The 23,759-nt window shown below is 42.0% G+C and overlaps 1 protein-coding gene across 4 annotated transcripts in view; it reads left to right on the top strand.

Moving 5' to 3' along the window:
• Window positions 1-23,759, top strand: part of CADM1 (cell adhesion molecule 1) — a 353,982-nt gene that overhangs the window by 302,607 nt on the left and 27,616 nt on the right. For 3 of the 4 annotated variants that reach the window (XM_052652338.1, XM_052652337.1, XM_052652336.1), the window contains exons 6-8: window positions 8,767-8,866; window positions 12,057-12,229; window positions 16,689-16,766. In XM_052652338.1, coding sequence (XP_052508298.1) covers window positions 8,767-8,866; window positions 12,057-12,229; window positions 16,689-16,766 — 351 coding nt within the window. The remainder of the gene's footprint in view (window positions 1-8,766; window positions 8,867-12,056; window positions 12,230-16,688; window positions 16,767-23,759) is intronic. The other variant, XM_052652339.1, reaches the window with a different exon arrangement.

Genomic DNA, 23,759 nt, shown 5'->3' with positions numbered 1-23,759 from the left:
TGTGCCCAATTACGTGAAAAATCAGCCAGATGTGTATGCTGTCATACTTTTAATAATCCTTACGTTTTTGGTGAGTACAGCTATTAATTGTGTAGTATGCATTGAAGTGATTAACATCGATGTAATTTATCATCTGGAGATTTCTGAACATAAATAAATGAGTTGTTTTGTTCAGCAAGGTGTTGACCTCTCAGAATTAGTGAATTAAAGTCCCCCCTCCCTTTTTTTATTATAAATATGAAAAGCACCACAATCAGCCAAGTGTTCAGTTATTTGATTTTCTGGGGCATTAGCCGCTCTTGTTTGTGACATTTCCCTGTTGGGTACTCGTTTGCAAGCTCATTAATAAGGTTTTCTCATAGGACGGTTGCCGGGAAGGAAGAACGTACAGTAGGGCTCTTAGTTTTCCAGCTTTCATTCTGAGACTCAGCAAGGATACGGCAGCAGCACGCAGTCAAATGTTTAAAACAGAAAATAATTATGCTCACGAGCTGGAATTCAAAGCTCTCTTTCTTTAGATGTTAGGCAGAGAACAGTTTAGCTCTTTAATGTTCTTGAAATGTATGACCCTAAACTCTTTCTGTGTGTTGCTTTTTTTTTTTTCTTTCTTTCTTTCTTTCCTGTGTCTGTGTGTATAGCGTTGCTGAAATTTACAACAGGGCTGATTATAGCAGAACATGGTAGAATTGTAGCACAGTTAGTGGAGCTTCAGATCTGAGCCAACACTCTTGTCAAATAAAAGCCTGTTTAAAGGAGAACAGTTCACTGTCTGAGCGTTAAAAGAAAACTGTCTAAATAGCATCAAGGTGGCAACACACAGCGACATAAGCTGGGAATTCAAAGAGAAGCTGTGACCCTCAGTGTGGAATTCAGATTACTGTGCAAGGGGGGGAAGCCTTACTCTGGACCGAGGTGAATCCGAAGCTCTGGAATTACTGTTATGTGTCTTTTGCTTTCTCCCATCATAGGCTTGCTCTTTAAAATGTTTTGCAAAAACCCTCATCTAGTGAAGGGTTTGTGTGTGCCCATATCTGAAAAAAAAAAATTTAAGAGATGAGTTTTGAAAGGGCGAATGAGACAAAGACTCTAAAAATGGATGTTTTGAACGCCTTCCCTACTCTGATTATCATCTGCCAGTTAATCGTGTTCATGAGCATCATTTTCAAAATGAGCTTTATTGACTTGATGTAGCCAGGTATTTTGTAAATCCATATTCTTGTTCATCCAGGGTCCACTGAAGGCTAGATTTTTTTTTTTCTTCTTTCCCTCCCTCAATTGGGGGAAAATTAGGCATTGAGGAGATGATCAAAACCTGTTCTTTATCTGGGCCAAAATAAATGTTTCTCTTGTATCGATGAGCCGGGCAGTGAAGGAGGGAGAAAAGCCTGCAAATAGGAAAATCTTTCCTCTTCGGAGTGGAGGATAAGACATTGTTTGCCGCAGCAGCTCCCGTGCCCCATCGTCTCCCCCGTCAGTTCTATTCCCAGGTTGTATTCTTCAAAGCATAATAGCTGGTGTTTTCAGATTTGGCCTGTTTCTCTGATCTTTCTCTCTCTCTCTCTTTTTTAATAGAATATGCTCTTCCTCCCACTCTCCCCTTCTTTTATGTTTTTTAAAGTGATGAATTGAGTTTCAGGGAAGTTATTTCAGTATTTACTATTCCTTCTGAAAATTAATGGGGGACACCCTGATTGAAACTAATGTTTTAAACTGTTGTTTTTCGTGTTTACACAGAGTAGAGGCAGGTCCAAGTTTCCGATGCTGTTAACTCTTTGGCGTGTTAGCAAGGCGTTTTGCAGTGCCCAAAGGGGCAGGAGGCTGAGTCACCAATACTGAAAAATCAAAGAGAAAACATTGGGCCACATCCATTGTGAGCAAGACTTGAATGACATGACTCCCAGGGAAGAAAGCCTTTGCCGTCATCCCTGCCTCCTGCAGGCACACCCTGTAGAAAGAGGCTTGTCTCTCCACATCTCACCTAATGTCTAACCTAATGTATTTAGGAAAGATGAGTCTCTGAGGCTGTGAACGCTGAATACCGTGTAGTGAAACTAGTCTTCTAATGTGCACTCTCAATGGTTTTTAACTCAAGGTCAGATTTTGAGTCTGTGGAAGTGTAAATGGTTGTAGAGCTAACATCTCAAAATCTAAAAAGAATGCTCCCAAAGGGGATCACAGGGGATAAGGGTTGGGAGAGATAAATTAGGACATTGAGATTAATATATGCACGCTAGTACATATAGACTAGATAAGCAACAAGGATCTACTGTGTAGCACAAGGAACTATACTCAGTATTTTGTAATAACCTATAACGGAAAAGAATCTGAAAAAGAATATGTGTGTGTGTGTGTGTGTGTGTATAAAACTAAATCACTTTGGTGTACACTTGAAACTAACACAACATTGTAAATTAACTATACTTCAATTAAAAAGTTTTAAAAAATAGTGAACAACCAAAGAAAACTTCCTATACTTAAGGTGATTAACAAAAAAGTAAATAAAAAGAATGGCTCAACACCATCCTTTATGATTTCCCTTAAGATACCACCTTGGAATAATACCCAAAATGCTAAAGAAATGTGTAATGAAATGAAAGTGTGTAAATCAGAACACATGGGTTGAACCTCAAATTTGGGGAGCTAGATTGTTTTGCAATAAGAGCTGTTAAAGTGACTAAACAAGGAGGCCATTAGACCAGTCTAATTAGGTGATTCTAAATAGATGGGGAAACAGTGGAAACAGTGTCAGACTTTATTTTGAGGGGCTCCAAAATCACTGCAGATGGTGACTGCAGCCATGAAATTAAAAGACGCTTACTCCTTGGAAGAAAAGTTATGACCAACCTGGATAGCATATTCAAAAGCAGAGACGTTACTTTGCCAACAAAGGTCTGTCTAGTCAAGGCTATGGTTTTTCCAGTGGTCATGTATGGATGTGAGAGTTGGACTGTGAAGAAGGCTGAGCGCTGAAGAATTGATGCGTTTGAACTGTGGTGTTGGAGAAGACGCTTGAGAGTCCCTTGGACTGCAGGGAGATCCAACCAGTCCATTCTGAAGGAGATCAGCCCTGGGATTTCTTTGGAAGGAATGATGCTGAAGCTGAAACTCCAGTACTTTGGCCACCTCATGCGAAGAGTTGACTTATTGGAAAAGACTCTGATGCTGGGAGAGCTTGGGGGCAGGAAGAGAAGGGGACGACCGAGGATGAGATGGCTGGATGGCATCACTGACTCGATGGACGAGAGTCTGAGTGAACTCCAGGAGTTGGTGATGGACAGGGAGGCCTGGCGTGCTGCGATTCGTGGGGTCACAAAGAGTCGGACATGCCTGAGCGACTGAACTGAACCGAACTGAATACCTTGGTAACTTATGTCAGCAAACCAAAACCTAAACCAAACCCAATGCACTCCCGGACAATAAAACCCAGCCAATCACAGGTAGCTAACCAGGCTTCCCAAATAAGGCAACTGCTTAGCTCTAGCTAATCAAATAATTGCCTTGCTTTTCTTCCATGCCGTCTTTATAGAAACCTTTCCCCCAGCTCCTTTTGAATTATTTTCAGTTGGACTGCCCTGTTGAACTGGATGCATGCTCAAAGCAACACTTGAAAATTTTAATATGACTTGTCTATCCTAGAACAGGGCTACGGTGGATTCGTGGTCTCCTAGTTTTCGTTTAACCAGCAGCAGAGCTAGACTTCCATTCCCCAACATTTCCCAACTATTTCATTCATTCATCTGCTTGGTGAATACATACTAAATGCCTACCATGTTCCAGTCACTGACATTATTCTAGGCACCAGGGATACAAAAAACGAAAACTTTTCTTGTTACAGAGCTTACATTCTTGTGCGGACACTCTTGCCATGAGGGTTTTCTCCCCCAGTGTTCACTTTCAAATTTTGAAGATTTCTCAGAGATCTGGAAGAGTACTATGTGGGTGAGTGTGCACCCAACTTCAAAGGCACTGGGAACAACTCTCTGCTGCAACATCACAGCATTAAATTTGATTTTGTTGGGTAAACAGTCATTTCAATATCCACAGAGCCACTTACAAGTTGCAACAAGAGGAAATTGTATTTCGCTGTGTGTTGTGGCACATGCTCTCCAGTCCCACATCCGTCCTCCAAGGCCTGACTCATCCCACTCATCATAGCTCAGCCCTCTGCAAGAAATGCCGTTTAAGTGCTCCGATTCATACAGCAGATGTAACAGCAGGAGGGCCTTCACCTTGCAAACAAACAAAATAAACGGCAGTGAAAATTATTCATGAATGTGTGATGACAATGGAAAGCAAGCCTTTTGCAAGATGTTCTCTTTAACTCCTCGGAGAGCTTGCTGTGACTCTGTTCTCTCACTAGCCCCAGCCTCCTCGTGTCACTAGACATCGCCCTCCTTCAACGCAAACCCGGCCTTGCCCAACAGTTTAGGCAGCTGTGTTACAGGGGTCAATTCTTACCCCTAACCCCTCAGGTTCATCTTGGCATCGCCATGCTCTTCCAAACTGCAGTAATCCTCCATGATTGACAAAGACCCTCAGGTAAAGCTTGCCCACCTGAATGCACAGGCAGTGACCCACACTGCCCTCCCACCAGTCTGATTCATCTGGGCCCCCACCCTGCCCTTGTCTTTGCCCAAAACAACGAACACTTGGTCCAGAGGCCTCCAGTCTCACTGTGACCGGTGCTTCAGAATGTTGGAGGAAATCTCAGTCACACGAAGAGCCTGGAGAAGCACACTGGTGCTCGGGTTTCTAGACCTGCTTTGCAGTCAGTGCATCAGCAAACATGTGAGGTTCACATCCTCTGGCTTAAATTCTCAGGCAGGGAAGATGTCAGGAGCCTCTGGGCTAACAGGTCTCCCGCCATGCTGTCTTATTTCAGCAATGCTCCTCTCTGGTGATACCTGGGAAGGATAACATCCCAGGCAGAAGGAAACCACAGTGTCTTTTTAAAAATAAGAAATTGTGAAGACCTGATACATTAGCTCAGTAATCTAGAGATAAGGAGACTGTGACTTTTCATTTACATGGGAAAGTGAAATACAGGTTCCAGAGTCTTGAGTTTCATCTTCTGAAAAGATCATAGAATATGGTACAAGGTCAAACTGGCATGAAATCAATTGTAAGCTGCCAGCAAGCCATTCTAACCTCTTTAAGAGTTTCCTTTTATATATATAGATATATATTTCCCCCCCTTTATAGAGAGCAGAGTCCATTTAAGGAAAGTCTCATCAAATCAGAATGTCTTTCTAATATTGTTTTTTTAATTGGCTGCTACTGTAGTGTGACCTAAAGTCTCCTGGTATTTAACCCTCTGTACGACTTTGACTAATGGCCAAATTTTGTCTGCTATAGCAGTCTTGCTAAATGTCTTTTAGGGGGTTTTAAAAAATTACAGGGTATTATGAAAACCTCAGATCCCTCAACCTAATTGATTGTCTGTTGGTGATGCCATCTCTGTAACTGTAATGTTCCATGAGTGCATAGACCTAACTATTTTTCTTATTTTTATACAGCAGTTCCATTTTATAATGACATTAAGCCATTCTGAGCAATACATTTCTGGACAGTTATTGCACTTGGGCAGAAAGTGTCATCTGGCTTTTAGCCTTGTGCCTTCCAACACCAACTGAGGCGTAAAATGATCACCCAGAAAATGTACTAGGCCTTACTTAGCTCATTACTTAAAAATAAATCTTGGAGTCTGATTCTGTTTCAGAAAAGATTTGGTGGGTTATAACATTTGATTTATGAACATAATTAAAGCGTAAATGATGAGCTCTGGACTATTCCATCAGCCATCTGGATTGTTCAGTATTTTGACACACTCAGATTGTAGTCAGGATCTTCCTGGAGAAATCTAACAGCCCTGGGTTCTAGAGGTGCCAGCAGAGCCCCAGGGTTTCTATTCCACCTGTTGAGAGGACTCAAGTTCCTCTTTCAGGACAAAGGATTGGGGATCAAATTTGTTTTCTAAGTTTCCTTCACCCAGAGATGGATCTTGGCACATAAACTCTCTGTTTGGCATAAATATAGCTCAGCTGCCCACAGTTGAATAATATGCCTATACATACTACATGTGTCAACAGAGGAGGACATTTTTCTGTATAATACAAGTGAGATTAATGTTCACCTTTCTAGCCAGCTATTAAGGTAACTGTGGCAGCTGTACCTATAAGTAGATGGTAGATGTTTCTCCAGAAACCTAAAGAGTAAATTGGGAAAATCAGTTATCAAAATTGAAAGTGTATTTTCTAAGGCTTAGTATATGATTTTTTTTTTAATGTAAATCCCAGATATAGCAAGACCTTAGCATGTTCTTCCTAATTTACGTGAGCCATTGACAACTGGTAAATAGCCATTAGAAGCATAAAAGGCATTTAACTAAAACAAACTCAGTAGTACTGAAAAGGCAGCGTGGATAGATTTTCAACACTGTCTTTATTATTAATGGAAGCTGAGCATGTAAAAACCCTTAGTGCACTGTGCTGAAAAATATGCTCTCTGCTTGTAAATTACACAAAGGAGAAAAAGGACCAAAAAAAAGCCTTCCACATCGGCCAGCAAGCACTCTGCTTCTCCTTAATTAATGGACTGAAGTCATTGGTGCATGGAAAATGTAGACCTTGCTTGGATCAGACATTAACCTATAAGCAAGTATTACATTTCAGCCCAAATTTGAGGCTTTGAATTTAGCTTTCCTCAGAATGGTTCCTGGGTAAGGATGACAGTGGTTTCCTAACCAGGAACTCCAGAAGTGCTGCTGTTTTTGAGTATGAATTGTAAGGGAGCCAGGATTTTATTGTCTGTGTTTTCAATGGCATAACCTTCTTCCTCCCCCACCTTTTTTTTTTTTTTTTGATATCTTGTGGGGTTTTTTAAAATAAATTTTAACACCCAGTTCTGTGTGCACAGGTATTATACCACCAAAAATAATAGACCCCCATATGTCACCCACTGGTTGCATATAGCCTACAGTATTATTAACTCTCAAAGGAGGGTGTCCAGGAGCTCTTGACCAGCAGTCAGTGTTCCTTTGGGGTCTCCTGTTTATGAGTATTTCTGGCTTTCTTTAATGACTAGCATCCCCACCCAGTTAGCAGTATCTGGAGACCTCTATGCCATTTTCCTTTGCCAACAAGTCCAAGAATAGAATCGTGTTGCTTGCGGGAGTCAGCTGGAGCTTTCAGTCCTGTTAACTTATGTTCTCTGGCAAGTGACTTAGCTCCTCAAAGAGCATTACCAGTTCAGTGTGCAGTGCGCACCGATGCACAAGAAGCCTCTCTCAAAAGGTTTTGGATGCCACATAGTTTTCAAGAGTCAGAAAGATCCGGTGCTAAGAACACGACTGTAAAAATGCATCTGCAATGCAGCCATCCCTAGAGAGGACCTCATGTGGCTTGTTTGGCTGTGGGCAGGTGGAGACGGTTGAACCCCACCATATTTCTTATTGTGCCCTGATTCCATAGGGCGAATGATAATGAGCGAACCACTGCTTATAAAAGGCCCAGGGGCTGTTGTTTGAATGATGTGATTGTCCAAGAAAGTAAAGTTATGGAAATTGGCTTGACCTTTCAGCCAACTGATGTCTTGACCTCTCACATGTATTACCTTTTGGGTATGTTTCCAAAAATATACATTTATGGAGCCACAAAATTAAATGAGAAAACTGATTTAGGGATCACTAGCTTGTTCGTTCAGTATAGGGGGACAAAAACCCTCCCAAACCCATTCAGGTTTTATTTATAAATATATTTGTGTGTGTATCCAAATTAATTCTGACCCCTCCCCTTCCCTCCCTAGTCCCTGTACCTCCTAGCATTCCTCACTCATTCCCACACCCCACAAACGCAGTTTCTAAATAGATAGTAGAAATAAGAATACCTATTCATCGTGAAACTTTGCCATCATGAAAGTGCTCTCCCTTAGGAGAATGTCACTTCAGAATATCTAAGTACTTGACTGCATTAGGAAGCTCTACTCGATACACTTGGCTTTAATTATGGATTGCCATTGGGAAATGTGGTTTGAATTCCTATAAACATACATTTCTTGGGACTGTGTCATTATGTTATCTCTATGACCTGGGACGACCTACATCATTCTCTAGGTACCTACCAGTGTTCTCATCCCTAAAATGGCATTTTCCACCACCAGTGGTGGTTCCTCCCTTAGTAGACCTTCAGGAACTGTCAGTCTCCTTCCTTCTGATGTGTTTACCTTGAGATGGCATAGAGTTTCTTTAGGGGCCAGCACAACCTCCCAGGTCTTTATTCTCGGAGCCATTAGAATGGAATTCAGAAGTTTTGCCTTTCCTATTTGAAAACAAGAGGCAAACTTATTAATATGCAGTGTCACAACATATTGTCACATGGTAATATATGATCTATGATAAAATGTATCAATTCTGAGCACCACAAATATCTGTGGCTTCACCTCAGCATGAAGGCAAATGAGTTTCCTTTAGCTTGAGTGAGTCTGGAGATAAACTTCAATGTAACAAAATGTGTTTCACAGGAAATGTTTGATGTGGCACAGTTGGCTTATGAATCTCCTTATCTATTTGTGGTTCACTCCTTAGAGTTATTAGGCAATTTAATTTGAGCAAATGCCAGGATTACTCACTAATTAGAAGGATGCGACTGAAGGCATGAGGATGGGGAGTGTGTGAGTGCTGGTAGAATGGGGTCTGTGACAGCGTGCAGGTCTGGTTCTGCCTGATGATGCCATTTGCTAAACATTGTACTTTGTGTTGTTGTCACACAGATAAGCCTCAAGTGCATATTCAGATGACTTACCCTCTACAAGGCCTAACCCGGGAAGGGGACGCGCTTGAGTTAACATGTGAAGCCATCGGGAAGCCCCAGTAAGTTCTGAAGGCCAAGGTTGGCAGAGGGTCATGAGCGGTAAATGTCACAACACAGACATGTGCATTCGCACCTCACCGGCCTGTCACCTGTCTCCTGCTGTAAAGGGTGGAAGATCTTTTTCAGGAAATAGAAGACTATTCAGTGAATAGTGGAATAAATAGCTGTGGTTCTGAAGGGTGAGGATCGGGAGAAAAATGAAATGCCAGCTAAGACTGAAGTCTCAGCTAATTCTATTTTATTATCATCAGCATGATTGTCAGAACTATTTTCTCTCACCCACATAAAATAACCCTAATAAATTTTTAGTGTGCCCACAACCTAATGATATATCTGCTACCTTCTGGGCTAATGTTTTAAGCTGCTGGAAAGATGGTTTTCAGACTTCAATTAAGCTGCTGTGTTTAGGGCCAGCCGTAGGCAAATGAATTTGCCTTACTTTTCATTGTGCTTCTTCCCTCAAGGAAAAGTGGCTCCTAGAAATATTTTTGTTAGTAAGGAGTGGTTTGGGAATTTTTCTCAAGGAATGTGTGTGTGTGTGTATATATATACTATTGCAGAAGGAATAAGAACTGACTTTTACTCTTTATTGTATTGAAAAGTGTAAAAAAATAAAAAGCTACTTCATTTGCCCCTGCTAAATAAATGAGTGAAAGTGAATTAGACAAACTACACATGTTACCACTGATACAGCAGAAGCCATGTGGTGGTACCACTTTAGCTCTTAGTTTCATTTGGGGAGGAGGAGGAGTCTTTTCATCTTTCGAAGAGAAAAAAAGATTGTTTTTACCTGGGAATGAACAAGCTGAAGGCAAAGACACTCTGTGGACTCACCACGTGGAGCCACAGGTCAGTGAGGGGATCCAGAGTACTCAGATTTTTTTTTCATCCCCAACAAAAAACAGAATTGAGCTCCCTCTGCTGTCCCCACGCTGCGGTTATCTCCCCCTCTCAGAGGTTTGCTAACCAGCATCTTTATCACAGTTTTCATACAAGGACCTCAGAGCATCTTCACATCTTCACAAAGCTTCCCCCAAGTCTTTGGAAAGAATTCTTCCCGTGACAGCTAAGCGATGAACTCTGAGAGAACAGAGAGCCAGAGGGGGCCTGTGGGCCCTCTTCCCACGTCAACCCTCCCTGTTTAATGTGTACTTCTCCAGGGCCGAGAATTGGCTTCTCTCTTTACTCACCGTTTGGAGCTGTAAAAATGACCTTTAGGAAGGAGGAGGTGGTCTTCCTTTTGCTTTCCTTTTCCTCAGGTGTTTCGAAGTTATTTGGTTTTAAGTGCTCCCAGCTTTACCAGAGCAGTCTTCTTCTCCTTTGAACACTGCAAAAGCTTCAGCTGTTTCTTTGTGTAAACTGTTTGAATTAGGTCCCCATTAGCAGCTTACCTCCCCTCCAAAACCATCCAGTGGCGGAAAAAAATAAATTCTCCCCGGCCTCTTGCCACACATAGTACCAGCCACATTAACCACATTTACAGAATATGGCTTGCTAACCTATATTTTGTTTCTGTATTTTTTTTTTCCTCTGAAGAAGGTACTGTGTTCAATTGAATGTGCCACGAGGACAGTAAATTACATGTTTCCTTCGGGACATTGATGCCAGAGAGGGTATTTGTTTGTTCCTCTCCAATCGGCCTGGGTGCACGGTTTTCTGAGCAAGCACGCGTTACTCGCTGCTGGCCCTCCTAGCATATTACCTATTTATTTTCTCAAGAAATTGCATACAATAAAAATGGTAATTTAACTTGCCATTAAATGTTGTGAACGTTCTCGGCGCTTACCCCCACTGATGATTTCAGCTGTCAAGCAGCGGGACAGTAGGTCTGATTGCCAGGCAGACCCATTCGCCATTGCCTGCAAGGAAGACATATGCAAGGCTCATTTTTAAGTAATTTACTGGGTGGTGATGACAAACCCACATGTAATTAAAGAAAAATCATGAGTTTGCATCCCCCTGGAAAACTGGGATGCTGCTTGACAGGGCTCACTTGAGTGTCCGTTCATTATGAAGCGTGGGTCTTTGGTCCTGATGCTGCTCCTGGAGGTAGTGCATGAAATGAAAGGAAGCTACTTCTGTGCTCGGATCCCTGTGACCCTGCCTTGAAAATGGCAGCTTTCAGACCCAGTCCTAGATGTGGCCTCGATTTCATAGGGGGTGCCTTGAAGGATCATAAATTCAGTGAGTTAGAAAGAGACTCTGTGTGTGTGTGTGTGTGTGTGTGTGTGTGTGTGTGTGTGTGTGTGCAACTGAGGCTCTGGAGTACCTTGTGAAATTTGCTTTTTCCTGATGGATACAAATGTGGTCTCTAATCATGAAAACACACTTGCCTGTGATGAGCCAGTGCTGGAGGCCCCCAGGGGTCCACATGGAGGTGTCAGCACTCCACAGCCATCGATCTGGGAGCCCGTCCCCGGGCACCTGCGGATGCATACGCTGGGCAAGGGCAGCAGCACTGGGGGCCTTGGAGAGCCACGGAGGGCAGGCACCTTGCCCAGGCACACGTAGATCGGTGGATTTGGCCTAGGAGGGTGTGGTGGCATCTTGGGTTGGTGGAGGGTAGGTTAAGGGTAGGGAATAAGGGGACAGGAAGTGACTGCATCTTTCCAGAATGAGAAGAGGTGATTTTTTTTTCTTTTTCAAACAGCAGAGGCCAGAGAAAGCACTATTCAGAGGTAAAAGTCCATTCCTTTCTGCGAAACAAGAAATCCACTTACGTATCACAACTCTCTAAGCCAATATCTCTGTGTGTTAGTAACCATGAGATTAATGCATGTATCACTAGCCCAGGATTTGATATTTTTTTCCCCCTAATTAATGAGATGATTAACAATGGGTGAGCTCTGTCCTGTCTGAATTGGTGTGAAACCACACAGCAGGGCATAAAAAGAGGGCACATGGTTTATTTGCTGGTTTGTTGAAGATGGATTGGAAATAATGAGACTCCTGCTTGTGGCCTGTTGAAAGTTTTTCAACATCTGATAATATTTTTAAGAAAATTATATTCCAAACAGATTTGTGGAGCCTTCACAGCTGTAATTCTGTGAACTTAAAATTATCTCCAGTAGGTCCTCTTTAATTGTGTCACCCTGCATGGGATTCATTTACTGCGTGGGTGAGAAGTTTGATGCAGACATCTTGGTGGGAAGTCATAATGCAACCTGTCTCTCTCCCTTCCTTCTGCAGGCCTGTGATGGTGACTTGGGTGAGAGTCGATGATGAAATGCCTCAACATGCTGTACTGTCGGGGCCCAACCTGTTCATCAATAACCTAAACAAAACAGATAATGGTACATACCGCTGTGAGGCTTCCAACATAGTGGGGAAAGCTCATTCGGATTATATGCTGTATGTATACGGTACGTGAGAAGATGAAGCCCTCTTCCATTTGACTCATTTACTGTGTAGCTGCTGCTTGTAATTCACTCCTAAAGCTTTTGGTCAAGTTGCAAGCCAAAACGCCAGTTTGTTTCCTTCCAGAATTAAAGAAGCCTGGCCCGAGGTGGACCCCAGTGCCTCTACTAGGAGGACAGCGCCTTTTCTTTCCCTTTTCTAACCGTGGGGGTTTCCCACTAGATCACAGACTCTGGTCATGCTGAGTAGGAAAGCTGTGTCCTCAGGCACAAGCTATGGAGATTATGTTAGAAATAATGACTGCGAAATTCAGCCTTACCAATTAATGGCTCTTCAGCTCAGAAAGTCTATTCCCAGTGGTATTTTCTGATGATACCTGGGCTAGCCTTTCTCCTGCTTTGATGAGCAGAACTATCCTATTTTCAGCATGAAGCTATTACATCCCAGATGTCGCAAGCCAGTAAATACTTGGAAAAAAATAGAAAGTCCCTGGTAGCTCCGTTAACCACTATAGCCACTGCCTTAGACACATGTTTTTGTTTTTTGTTTTCTTATTTGTCTGTTTTCTTAATATCTTTTTGCAGGATTATTAAAGCACGTGATCAGGAATTTCACTCTCTAGTCAACAAATATGTATTGTGCATCTACTTGTACCAGCGATTTTAAACTTATTTCCCATTTACAGCTTACAGTCAATTTTGTGTCTAGTGAATATTCTCTATTTAGCTGAAGAGTGCACTGCTTGTCTAGTCTTATGATGACAAATTGAGTCTCTCCTGTCCAATTGAATCTCAGTTTTACACCAGGAAGAATAGTCATGAGCTGACTTGACACAGAATGAATAACCATACACATGACAATTTCAGTGTCGTGTGAATATATGAACAGGAATGTGCATTTCTTTCATGTGAGCCATGTAAATAATCCAAGAATAAGTGTATGTGATATATACACACACAAATCTACCTATGGGAAATCTACTCCATAACATCTTAGAACCTGACCACTTTCCCTGTGAAGAAAATAGGAGAACAATCTTTTTGATGAACTAGAAAAATCATTTAATGAAATGATTTACCCTAGGTTTACATGGATATTAAAATATAGTCCTTAACTATACCTGAGGTTTTCTTTCTTTAGCATAAAGCAGAAGTAAAAGCTCACACCTAATCACTTTATGTGTAGACTTCTGAGGTGTGTTTTCTTTACACACAACCCATTTTGTCTGTTGTCCACACATTATAGCATTAATTCTCCCCAGTAGTTAAGGAGATCAGAGTGAAAGGAATGGCTCTCCATGTAGGTGCAAAGAGGCTCTGTGTGCCCCACTTTTCAGCCACCCTCGCTTTTTACTTCTATGAACCCCCCCGCCTTAACATCAGGGTTTGAGTCTCATGCAAGGCCCCAACCTTGCTGTTATCCAGGTTTACAGACTCTTTCAACTCTTTAAAAACGGCAGATGTTAAAAAAGCAGATACAAATTTTCCCAAGTCTATTATATGCTTCCTTGATTCAGAAGACTAAGTTATGTGGAAAAACAACTTTGATTTACTGTACCCACCGTTCCGATATCTCAAGATGAGAAACGTTTTGTGGATTTGATGGACAGGTAGTTTTAAATAATTTTGGATCCCAGCTTCTGGCTTAGCGTTTATTGAGGGCTCTCTCACTTCCTTCCACGTGCTAAGATGACAGTCTTACACGCATGATCACCTCTAATCTCCATAGTAACAAGATGACCAGGTAATGTCATCATGCTTCCATTTTAAAGATGATAAAACGAAGCTGAGAAGGGTCACATAAGTTGCCCAAGCACAAGTTTACTGAGTGTGTTTTAGAGTCACTATACTTTGATGCCAAAGTCTATAGTGAAACGTGTGTCTTTCTTTCTTTGTAGTTCCTCTTTCTCTCTCTGCTTCCTGGTAGAACAAGACTGTTCCCTGGGAATGAACTCTGGGCCAGAGCACATTATTTAAAAGACAAGAAACAGAGACCCATCCATTTAGGCGAGGGCATCTATATCCGCCTATCTCCCCAGCCCAGCATGGGGCACGTCGCCTGATCTAGGCGGTTTGCTAGATCCTCAGTACGCTACCGTCCTTCTGTAACCTGTGCTAGTAGTAATGCTTGGATGCAGGCTAGAATGCGCACTCCAGTTCTTGCTGCTCTAGTGATAAAATGTTCTAGCAATTTGAGAAGATGGTAAGGAGGTTTTCTTTTCAAAGCCAATTGATTGCACTACTACAGTAACTTTCAAAGTTCGTTACGAACTCAGAGTTAACGTGCCCTTAAAATGTTTAATTCTCTGGAAGTAACTTCTTTACTTGGAGAATCTATCTAGTTAGTGCCTCAGCCCCAATTGGTTTTGTTCTTTTAGCCTCTATGTGTCAAATAGCTTATTAGCTCCACTCTGTATTTTCTTAAATAGTGACCTCACATTGCTCTTAACACTAGAAGTGATCTAAGCGTTAAAGCTGGTAACGGAATCTAATTCATTTAGGTCACTTGAGCCACATGTGAAGGACAGATTACCCCAGTAGTGGTAAAATAATTGAAAGTGTGTGAGTTTCACAAACTGAAAGGGACTGGTGACCTTTGTTTCTGAAACCTCTGCCCTCGTTAGTCTCTGTATCTCTCCGTGTCTGTAATCGTAGTTTCAGACCACCTTCAGGCGCACTTTGATTGTGTGGTGGACATCACACATTTTGTGCCCATGCATTTAGAAATAGGGGCAGAAATAGCTTTATAGTATATCAGGGGAGGTCTCCCAGCTACAGATGTTCCTTTTGAGTGATAAATATCGTCACTGAATCAGAACAAAGAAGGCTGGTCTCCGGGCGCGGCTGAGGTGGGGCGTGGGCAGAGCAGGATATCTTGGGGGACCAGTGCCCTCGCTCACCTTGGCGTCCCCACCTCACCTGTCCCTGCACCGGCCGCAGGGTGTGCGCGCATCCGGTGGTCTGCCGGGTCACAAAATGCTTCACTGCCTGTGGCCTCCGTAAGCAAGTATCCACAAAGCTCGGCTGGACATACTGTCTGTTCTTCTAAAAAAGCCATCTGAAATTATTAATTTAATCATTTCTACTTCTTGGAGGAGAATGGATTTTTTTTTTTTTAACGGATTCCTTTTGGCGCTTGTGTGAGGCTGCTTTCACTAGTAATTTGCTGGCAGCCTCAAATAAACAGAGTCTCCCCTAAAACAGACCCGTCTGCTGTTGATTCTTCCCTGTCAAATTTGCGCATTTGTGTATGTGTGAGAGAAGTTTGTGAGAAAAATGAAAACCTCAGATTATTGATCAATGGTGGAATCTTTTAAGCAGACCGTCTAACCAAACACCAAGATAATGTTTTTGTAAACTTCCAGGAAGTTGTGCCAACAATAAAGGTACAATATATAATTAAAGTTTGGATGTATTAATTAGACAGTCTGAGAGCTCACTTGGAGATGAAAGGACACCAGATGTGTCAAGGAGAAAAAGTTGACGGGCTTTAGATAAAATTTAAAATCAAAAGCCTTCAAGTCATCTAATGCTCTATTATAGCAGAATGACTGCTTTAGTTCAAAGTCTTGCTGACAATTTAACACATTCAGTTTGATCATTTGGGTCAAAAATTTTTTTCTCTTTCATATTTGCTTTCCCTTCCCCCCCCCCAAAAAATTTTTGAGATTATAGAAGAATATACAGTATATCAAACAGCTGACAGAGAATTTCCTATCAGATTTCCTGGTTTTAGGGTCAAGTCTTGTTTATATTTAGTTGTCTTGTTTACAAGATGGAAATGTTCTTCAGTGTTATCACTGTCGCCCACGTAGGTCAGGCTTAAGCAAAGGCAACGAACTCATTAATATTTATAAGTTGTAAAATTTATTGACTTTTAAGAAATAAAATCTCAGTAAAATCTCACATGCCTGGAACTTGATATTTAGTGGTGACATTCTCTCTTCTTTGTATTTGTTACAAGTATAGAAGTAGTTTTACTTCCTGCTGGGATGTATTGATGGAGAATAATGAAGTTAACAGTCAGAGAGCAAGAGGCAGGCGAGCACTCTCCCTTGGCCGATAGGAGCCCTTTAGATAGAGCAGCGCCATCTCCTCCTTTCTCCCACCGGTAAAAGTATGAAAGAAATTGCAGACATTGTGCCCTCTCGGGGACTGAGTCGGTCTAACCCCACCCTTTGAAGCTGGATGGGAGCGTGTCATAGGTGTTTATTTTTTCCTCCCTTTTCTACTTCTCGTCTTCTCATCCCTAGTTCACTTCATTAGTACAAATTTTCTTTTCTTCTTTTCTTAGCTCTTCTGGATAAGGCTTTGGGATATAATTAGAAGACATAAATCTCTGTGGGGGGATGGGGGTTTTGAGTTTCAAACAAACATCTCAGTGTCTTCATGCCTTTGTTTTGTCATTACTGGTCATTGTTGTGTTCAGCATTGTGGGTTTGATTTTCCTTTTTTTTTTATCCAGATCCCCCCACAACTATCCCTCCTCCCACAACAACCTCCACCACCACCACCACCACCACCATCCTCACCATCATCACAGGTACGGTACCTTCATTGCCATTGAAAATGTCCTGAATGTATATTGTCTTTCTGGTATGTATAAAAAAAGAAGCCTTAAAAGGTCTCTTTGAATCCTTGGAATTGAAGTATTCCTTCATTTGGTAATTTGAAAGACATTACATACTTTGTTCTCAAGTTGAATCTTAAGGACCTCAGAAAAATCTTTAACATCCAAGCAATTTAACAGTAGGATCAGCTATTTTGCAGAATTCTTTTTTAAGCATCACCGTGCAAAGCAAAATGCTAGGGAAAATGGCAGCCTGGCTCTTAGAGGCTGGATAGCTTGTGTTTAGCCACGGTTGGCAAAATGGTAAGTATCCTGGCTTTGGATCCTCTCCTTGTCTTAATTTCATCTTAATCCATGTGAAAGAAAATACCCAGCCTTTACCATGCCTGTGTGGGCCATGTTCCTAAATGCATCATCCTTTTTGTCCCAGAGAGTACCTGCTGAGAGTGTGTCGCCTGGGGGCCCACCATCCTTTCCACGCTGGGCACTCCTGTACCCCTTGCTGCCCTCCGTTAAACGTTGGAGGAGTGGAAGAGGCAGCCACAGCAGTTATCACTCTGTGGTTTAGCTCTTTGGACTCTCTGAAACTTATTCAAAAAGTTTCACTGTCTCCTATTTCTGACCATCCCCGAGGGAGGAGATGTGCCTTCCAGTCCCTTCTTCTGGTCCTCAGCAGCTCTCAAAGCTTGATATTGCTTGTCTGGGAGGCTTGGCGTTTTCTCTGCCAGCCAGGGTGGGAAAGGTTACAGCCTGACCATGTCAGCTAGTCATGCAAGATTTCCTTACATAAGGCTGCACCTACCTGCTGTCGCCAGGTACCTGCCCCAGAAACACGGAAAAGTAATTATTCTATGAGACCCTCCCCCCAAAAAAAATCTCTTTAAAAATTAACTTTTGCACTCCATCTCTGAGCCATGTGCTCTGGTGTACAATCCTATCACTGGACTTCTTTAAAATCGCTGAATAGTATACTCATCTTTATCCTCCTTACCACCCTAGATATGGCAAACATCCTTCACATTAACTTTCTGGAGATGTTTTCAGTTTTCACAGGACTTGGCGAGATAGACAAAATGAAAATTCTAAGTGGTCAGTGAAAGAGGAGGCCTCATCAGTTTATGAAATATAACAGTAGATGGTCTAATTTCACTTTTCTTCACCTTTCTCAAGTATTACAGTGGAACAGAGAACTTTGAAATAAGCCACTAGTGAGGATGGTTTGAATGGTGTTTGTGAAAACATCAGTGTGTGCCCTTAATTGAAAAGCTTCTGAAAATCCATCAATTGGTGTTTGTGTCTCACTCTAAACTCAGCTCCAGCCAGGCTGCTTCCTAAATTCTTATCTGTGTGTATTTCCCTTTTAGCTTTCTGTTAGTTTCTTCTGCTTCTTAAGTAAATTCAGTTTATGAGTAGAGCAAATAGATTCCTCCCACTTTCTGTATCGTTAATAAAGACAGCAAAGTCGCTCCTTCCTGACTCTGATTTCTAGAGCAACCATGCTAACATCTCTCCATGCTATGGACCAGGTGTTTGCCTTTCATGATTTCTTACCTCTCATCCCAGTAGTGAGCCAATTAAGCTTAAGCTCCTGTTACCAGGTTTTCATGAATTTTCCTATCAATGACCCTTTGAATGTCATTGTAAATTACATCCAGCCCACTCGCCACTGCCCTGCCTGTGTGAATCCATTGAGAAAACCCATTGATGGTCTTTTTTCTTTACAGAAGTTGCCCAGGTATGAGCCCACCTTGATTACCTCTTCTTGTAGAAGTTTCCATCTAGGTAACGAGTCAAGTTTACAGCATAAGCGCCACATTTCTCCTTAGTGTGGAGCCACTACTTTTCATTTGTGGCTGGCCTGCCACTAGCTTAGGCTGTTTTTATTTGTTTTTAAAGACCCTTCATAACAGCCCCTCAACTCCTCCCCTCTCGCCGTCAATCTCAGCAACTTGGCAGGGGCGCTTCAATCACACTCCAAATCCTTCAGTCCAGACTGAAGCTCATTGCACATCCTGAAACAGCTACAACTCACTGTTATCACAGTTCCAACCACAGAGACTCCATTTAAGAGGAAATTTTAAAAACAAGCAATGCTATGTTTCTGGCCACATCACAGGTACCTTTATAGGGACTTGTCTGCTCCTCCCCCTCATCTCCTGGCCTCAGCTCAAGGTCACGAAAGACGATATCGTAGATGCACCTGTGGCCTCCTGATGTTCCTAGCGGAACCCTCTCTACACACAGATGCACTTGTGGTGATGAATGCCCTGATTTCTCAGTGGCACACCCAAGAGTCGTTAAAGCAAAATTGCCTCTAAAACAACACTGGAGAATCCGTTGCCTTAATGGGTGTGATCTCACAGGCTTGCTGTGTCTTAACAAGCAGTGTTATATATATTTATCTTGCCCAGAAAGTGTACTTGTGGAATTTAACATTTGCTCCTTTCTTCAAACAGATTAAAGGTTACGGAGCCGAATGATTCCACGTCCCATTTTAAAGGTCCAGGCCATCTCCTAGATTTAGATTGGTTCCTAAAAAAATCTTCCAGACTGAATCTTGACAAATGGAGAGCTAAATTAATTTCTACTGCTCTTCTTTCTTGTACTGTTTGGTATATTACAGCTAACCATTAGCCTTAAAAGCTTCGACAGCTAAATCTAGTGACAGTAACATAAAGCGTTGGCTTAAAAAAAAAAAAAAGGAAGAGGAAGCCCACAGGCATCTTATTTATTTTCTCCCAGGCAAATGCAATGACTGAAACACATTCCCTAGGTCAGAGTTTCATTACAAGCAAAATGTACAAATGCAGTCGAAAAAAATGTTTTTAAACTCAAAAGGTCATAGATGATTTCTGATGTCTCTGAAAGGAAGTGTTCCAGCATTGTCTTTTATCTTCCACAACCGGAATAATCGAATTGTTCCCCTTGTTAGGGAGGCAGGCCTCCATGAGTTCTCAGTCACCTGACTCCCTCAAAACATGTTAGCACTTCATTCTGGAGGCCCTGGTAAAAGAGGAATTGTGAGCCCAACCTGGGGCTTCCCACATGGCTTGATGGTAAAGAACCCACCTGCCAATGCAAGAGAAACAAGTTTGATCCTTGAGTCAGGAAGATCCCCCAGAGAAGGAAATGGCAACCCACCCCAGTGTTCTTGCCATGGGCAATCCCATGGACAGAGGAGCCTGGTGGGCTACAGTCCATGGGATCACAAAAGAGACAGATATGACTTAGCTATTCAGCAACGACAGCCTGACTTGATGCTGCCCACCCAGAATCATAGGTGGGTGGAGGAGCAGGGCATCCCTGCCTCACATCCATTCTGCGTGGGGAAGCTCTCCTGACTTAGATGTAAAGGCCACATCTAAAGGTAGCTTCATCTTTGGAAGATTTTTGCAGGCTCTAGAGTCCTGAAAGGATGATTTGATGTCAGTTTGCCATATGAGCATTGTTGTGGCTTTGCAACTATTCACCCACCATTAGAATCTTTTTCTGAATAAAAAGCCATTTGAGGGATGGAGTTGGGATGGGAGCCGCACAGAGCCTCCTGTGATGTCCCTTAAGATTCTTTGGTGTCTCTGCTCTCTTTCATGTACATTGATATTCTAACCACATATTTCTGTTTTGACTATTGCTACTGGCAGGCCCCCACTTATTTTTTTTTTCTTTTAACATCAAGTCTGTGTGGTTTCATTCATGGAGGATACATGCTATAATATGAAAGTGCAAACTGCATAATTTAAATTGTCCCTGGCATCCTCTTCTAAAATACAGAGACAGCCAACCATTACCCATGGTAACAGTCCTCCATGGAGATTCCTTTCAGAAACCAGAATCAAAGAAAAATCTATCGCCATACAGGGGGGAGCATTGTTCTGTTTTGTTTTGAGCTTTCTTTAAAATTGGTTGATTTTGTATATCAGATGTACATAAAAATACCTGTTTTGTGTTTGGGGATAGTTTTGCCCCTGTCTGCCAGTTGGGTCAGTCACCTTAGGGAAATATTCTGTGTTTCCTTCCGTAGTTAATGTGGATATTGTATTGGATCTGCTTGGTTGTGCCCTGGGTTAGATGCTTGATGAGAAAAGTACCATAGAAAATAGCACTCAGTTTTAAACACCCTTAGCAGCCTAAATATAAAATTCAGGCCGGGAGGAGTTCAACCTGTAGGTCACACTTATACGTGCAACTGTCATAAATTAAAAAATTAAAATCACCTTAGAATAAGAAATGAATAGCTATAGGGCCAAAATCTGAAACACATTTAAAAACCCTTTCATAAGAATGAAGTAGGTCATTTCTAAATGAATTTTTCTCTTTTTGAAAGTACATATCCAATTAAAATATTTTGTGTTTCTTGGAAAAGAAAACAGCATGGATTTTCTTATTGGCATCTGAGCACCCAGTATTCAGTATACCTTGGAGAAAGTGTGTCCCCCAGGCTCACACTATTATTTTGGCTTTCATAGTCTCCTATTCGTAAGCTTTTCTGTGTGTAATGTGGGTCAGATCACATACATAAAGGAGGTGAGAACAGCCTTTATCCTTAGGGGATATTTGTAGAAGATGCCAAATTGGGGAAACTTAACACCCTGGCACATGTTTTTAGTTTCCTAAATGCAAGGGACTTAAGACTGACTATAGAGCTTTGCTCCACATTGAGCTGTCTGTTATCCAGGGTCCTGCCTTCATGATCCCTACACTCTGCTGTTGACATTTGCATGATGTCAAGGGTAATGCTCATAGGGCATTCATTCACCAAATATCAAGGACCCATAATATGTATAGCGGCGTGCTAGCACCCATGGAGACAGTAAATTCCTGGAACCCCTTGAAATATAGCTGAGGGAATAGATGATACCCACCGGAACTCAGTAGCAAGAGATACTGTGCACTTAGGGCTGATGCAGAAGATTGGCGAGATATCACAGAAGTAGAAGTTGGTCTGTGCCATCAGGGAATGTATAGAAAGTGGATATGAAAGGATGACATTTTGGAAATTAAGCATGAAGACCTAACTTTACCTCAAGCATCTATCTTCAGTGTGTGTGCCTGTCTTATGTGTGTTTATATCCTGGGTATATACTAAACCACTGTTGCTAGGAGATACTCATCTCTCATCCTAGAATGTTTACTAAATTGCCTTTCTTCTTGAGTTTGTATCTACTCCATTAAGACTGGTTTTCATTCATCATTTACTGAATGCTTATCAAATGTTACTGATATATATGCCAGTATGTCTGGTGACAAGAATATTATTAGGGCCCTAGCAGACACTCAGGAGCCATCTTTGTTGTAATGAGCTCCCTTTTCAGGTTTTTGCCCCCTAAGTGCATTGACCATTTTTTTTCCATACTACCTCAAGTGTGCCCATTTTTATTTTACTGCTGCTGATAAGCTTATTACAGATACCGTCAATAGCCAACTGGTTTTGACCCAATTGACTTACGAGAGAATGGAAGAAATTAATGATGAAGGGCACCTGATTCTGCATTTTTTTTAAAAGGGGATGAGGGATAAGAAGTGAGAATTTTTCTAATGCTTCTAATCATCATTTCTGTCATCATCCATACTCTTATGCTCCTTGTTGAAAAAGAATCCAAGAGAGAAGGAATTGACATGTTTTCATACTGAAGACTGATGCACAACAGTGCAAAAAAAAAAAATCATCTCACTTTAAATACAGGTTTCTTAGGATTAGAAAGTTGGAGGATCTCATTGTTGGGCAATGCAGGACTTGGCAGGAAGGACCCTGGGAGTATCTACCCGGGGACGAGTATCAGCTGCTACTTCTAGAGCTGCTCCCCACTGCCCACCATCAGCCTCCTTGTCCCTACCTTCCCGTCACCGTGCCTCGCCCCTCTCTGCCACGCCTCCCACCCAGCACTGACAAACAACGTGGGAGAGGGATTGTTCTCCTCGTTAAATGAATCCACGGTACAGAACATCTGGCTTGCCGATGCCAAGATCTCAGGGGCATAGCAGCACTCGTGAACAATTCTGAAGAAGCTTTTAACAAAACTTGAAATTAACCAAAGGAAAAACCGAACCTAGTCCCCTTCTCGCAGATCCTTGGTGCACAGCTTCTCCTCTCAAAGGAGAGGCAACGTGAAGACGGAAGGGAGTTTCTTGTGGGTCAGTCTCTCCCCTCAGAGGAGAGGCGACGTGAAGACGGAAGGGAGCTTCTCACGGGTCAGTCTCTCCCCTCAGAGGAGAGGCGATGTGAAGATGGAAGGGAGCTTCTCACGGGTCAGTCTCTCCCCTCAGAGGAGAGGCTACATGAAGACGGAAGGGAGCTTCTCATGAGTCTCATACTCGGGCCTGTTAGCTTCATTCCTATCCACTTCCCCCATCCCTGAGAAATGGGAGTTTAATTAAAACCTAACATAAATGGGAAGAAAATTAACTGGGGAATGGGTAGAAAATAAATTTCAAAGTTTAATTTTTTAGCACGTATGTTTGCTTTCAATAGATTTCAAGTATGTCAAAAAGAAAGAAAAGAAAAAAAGCTATAATATATTTTGGCTAGTGCGGCACAACTGTGAGAATAAAATTGTCAGGGGAATTCCTCGCCTGCCCCGGCATCCAGATTTAAAGCAGTTCCATAACACAAACTGAAGAGGAATTCAATTAAGAAAACCCATTGGCTCCTTATTGACTTTAGTTAAGAAAATAAACCAAGGGAAAGTGTATTAAAATATGTCTGGACTGCTTAGTATGCTTTCATCTAAGCTTATGACAATCAAAATGGCAGAATTTAAATTCTTTACAATTAAGCTCTGCTTTCGAGCAGATTGGGTTCTCTGGGTTATTACCCTGTGCATTTTTTAATGTATACCCTACTCCCACCCCTCCCTGCCCCCCCCAAAAAAGGCAGCCTTGCAGTGAATCTGGGTATTGTAAAGCAGGAGCACCACAGAGCAATTGGAGAAGAAAAAGTATTTAAGGTTGTAAATTTAATTTTGTTCT

This window comes from Budorcas taxicolor, chromosome 15 (genome assembly GCF_023091745.1).
Source record: "Budorcas taxicolor isolate Tak-1 chromosome 15, Takin1.1, whole genome shotgun sequence".
Classification (NCBI taxonomy): Eukaryota; Metazoa; Chordata; class Mammalia; order Artiodactyla; family Bovidae; genus Budorcas; species Budorcas taxicolor.
The sequence above is the reverse complement of the archived record's forward strand: the minus strand, read 5'-3'. Positions and strand labels throughout refer to the sequence as shown.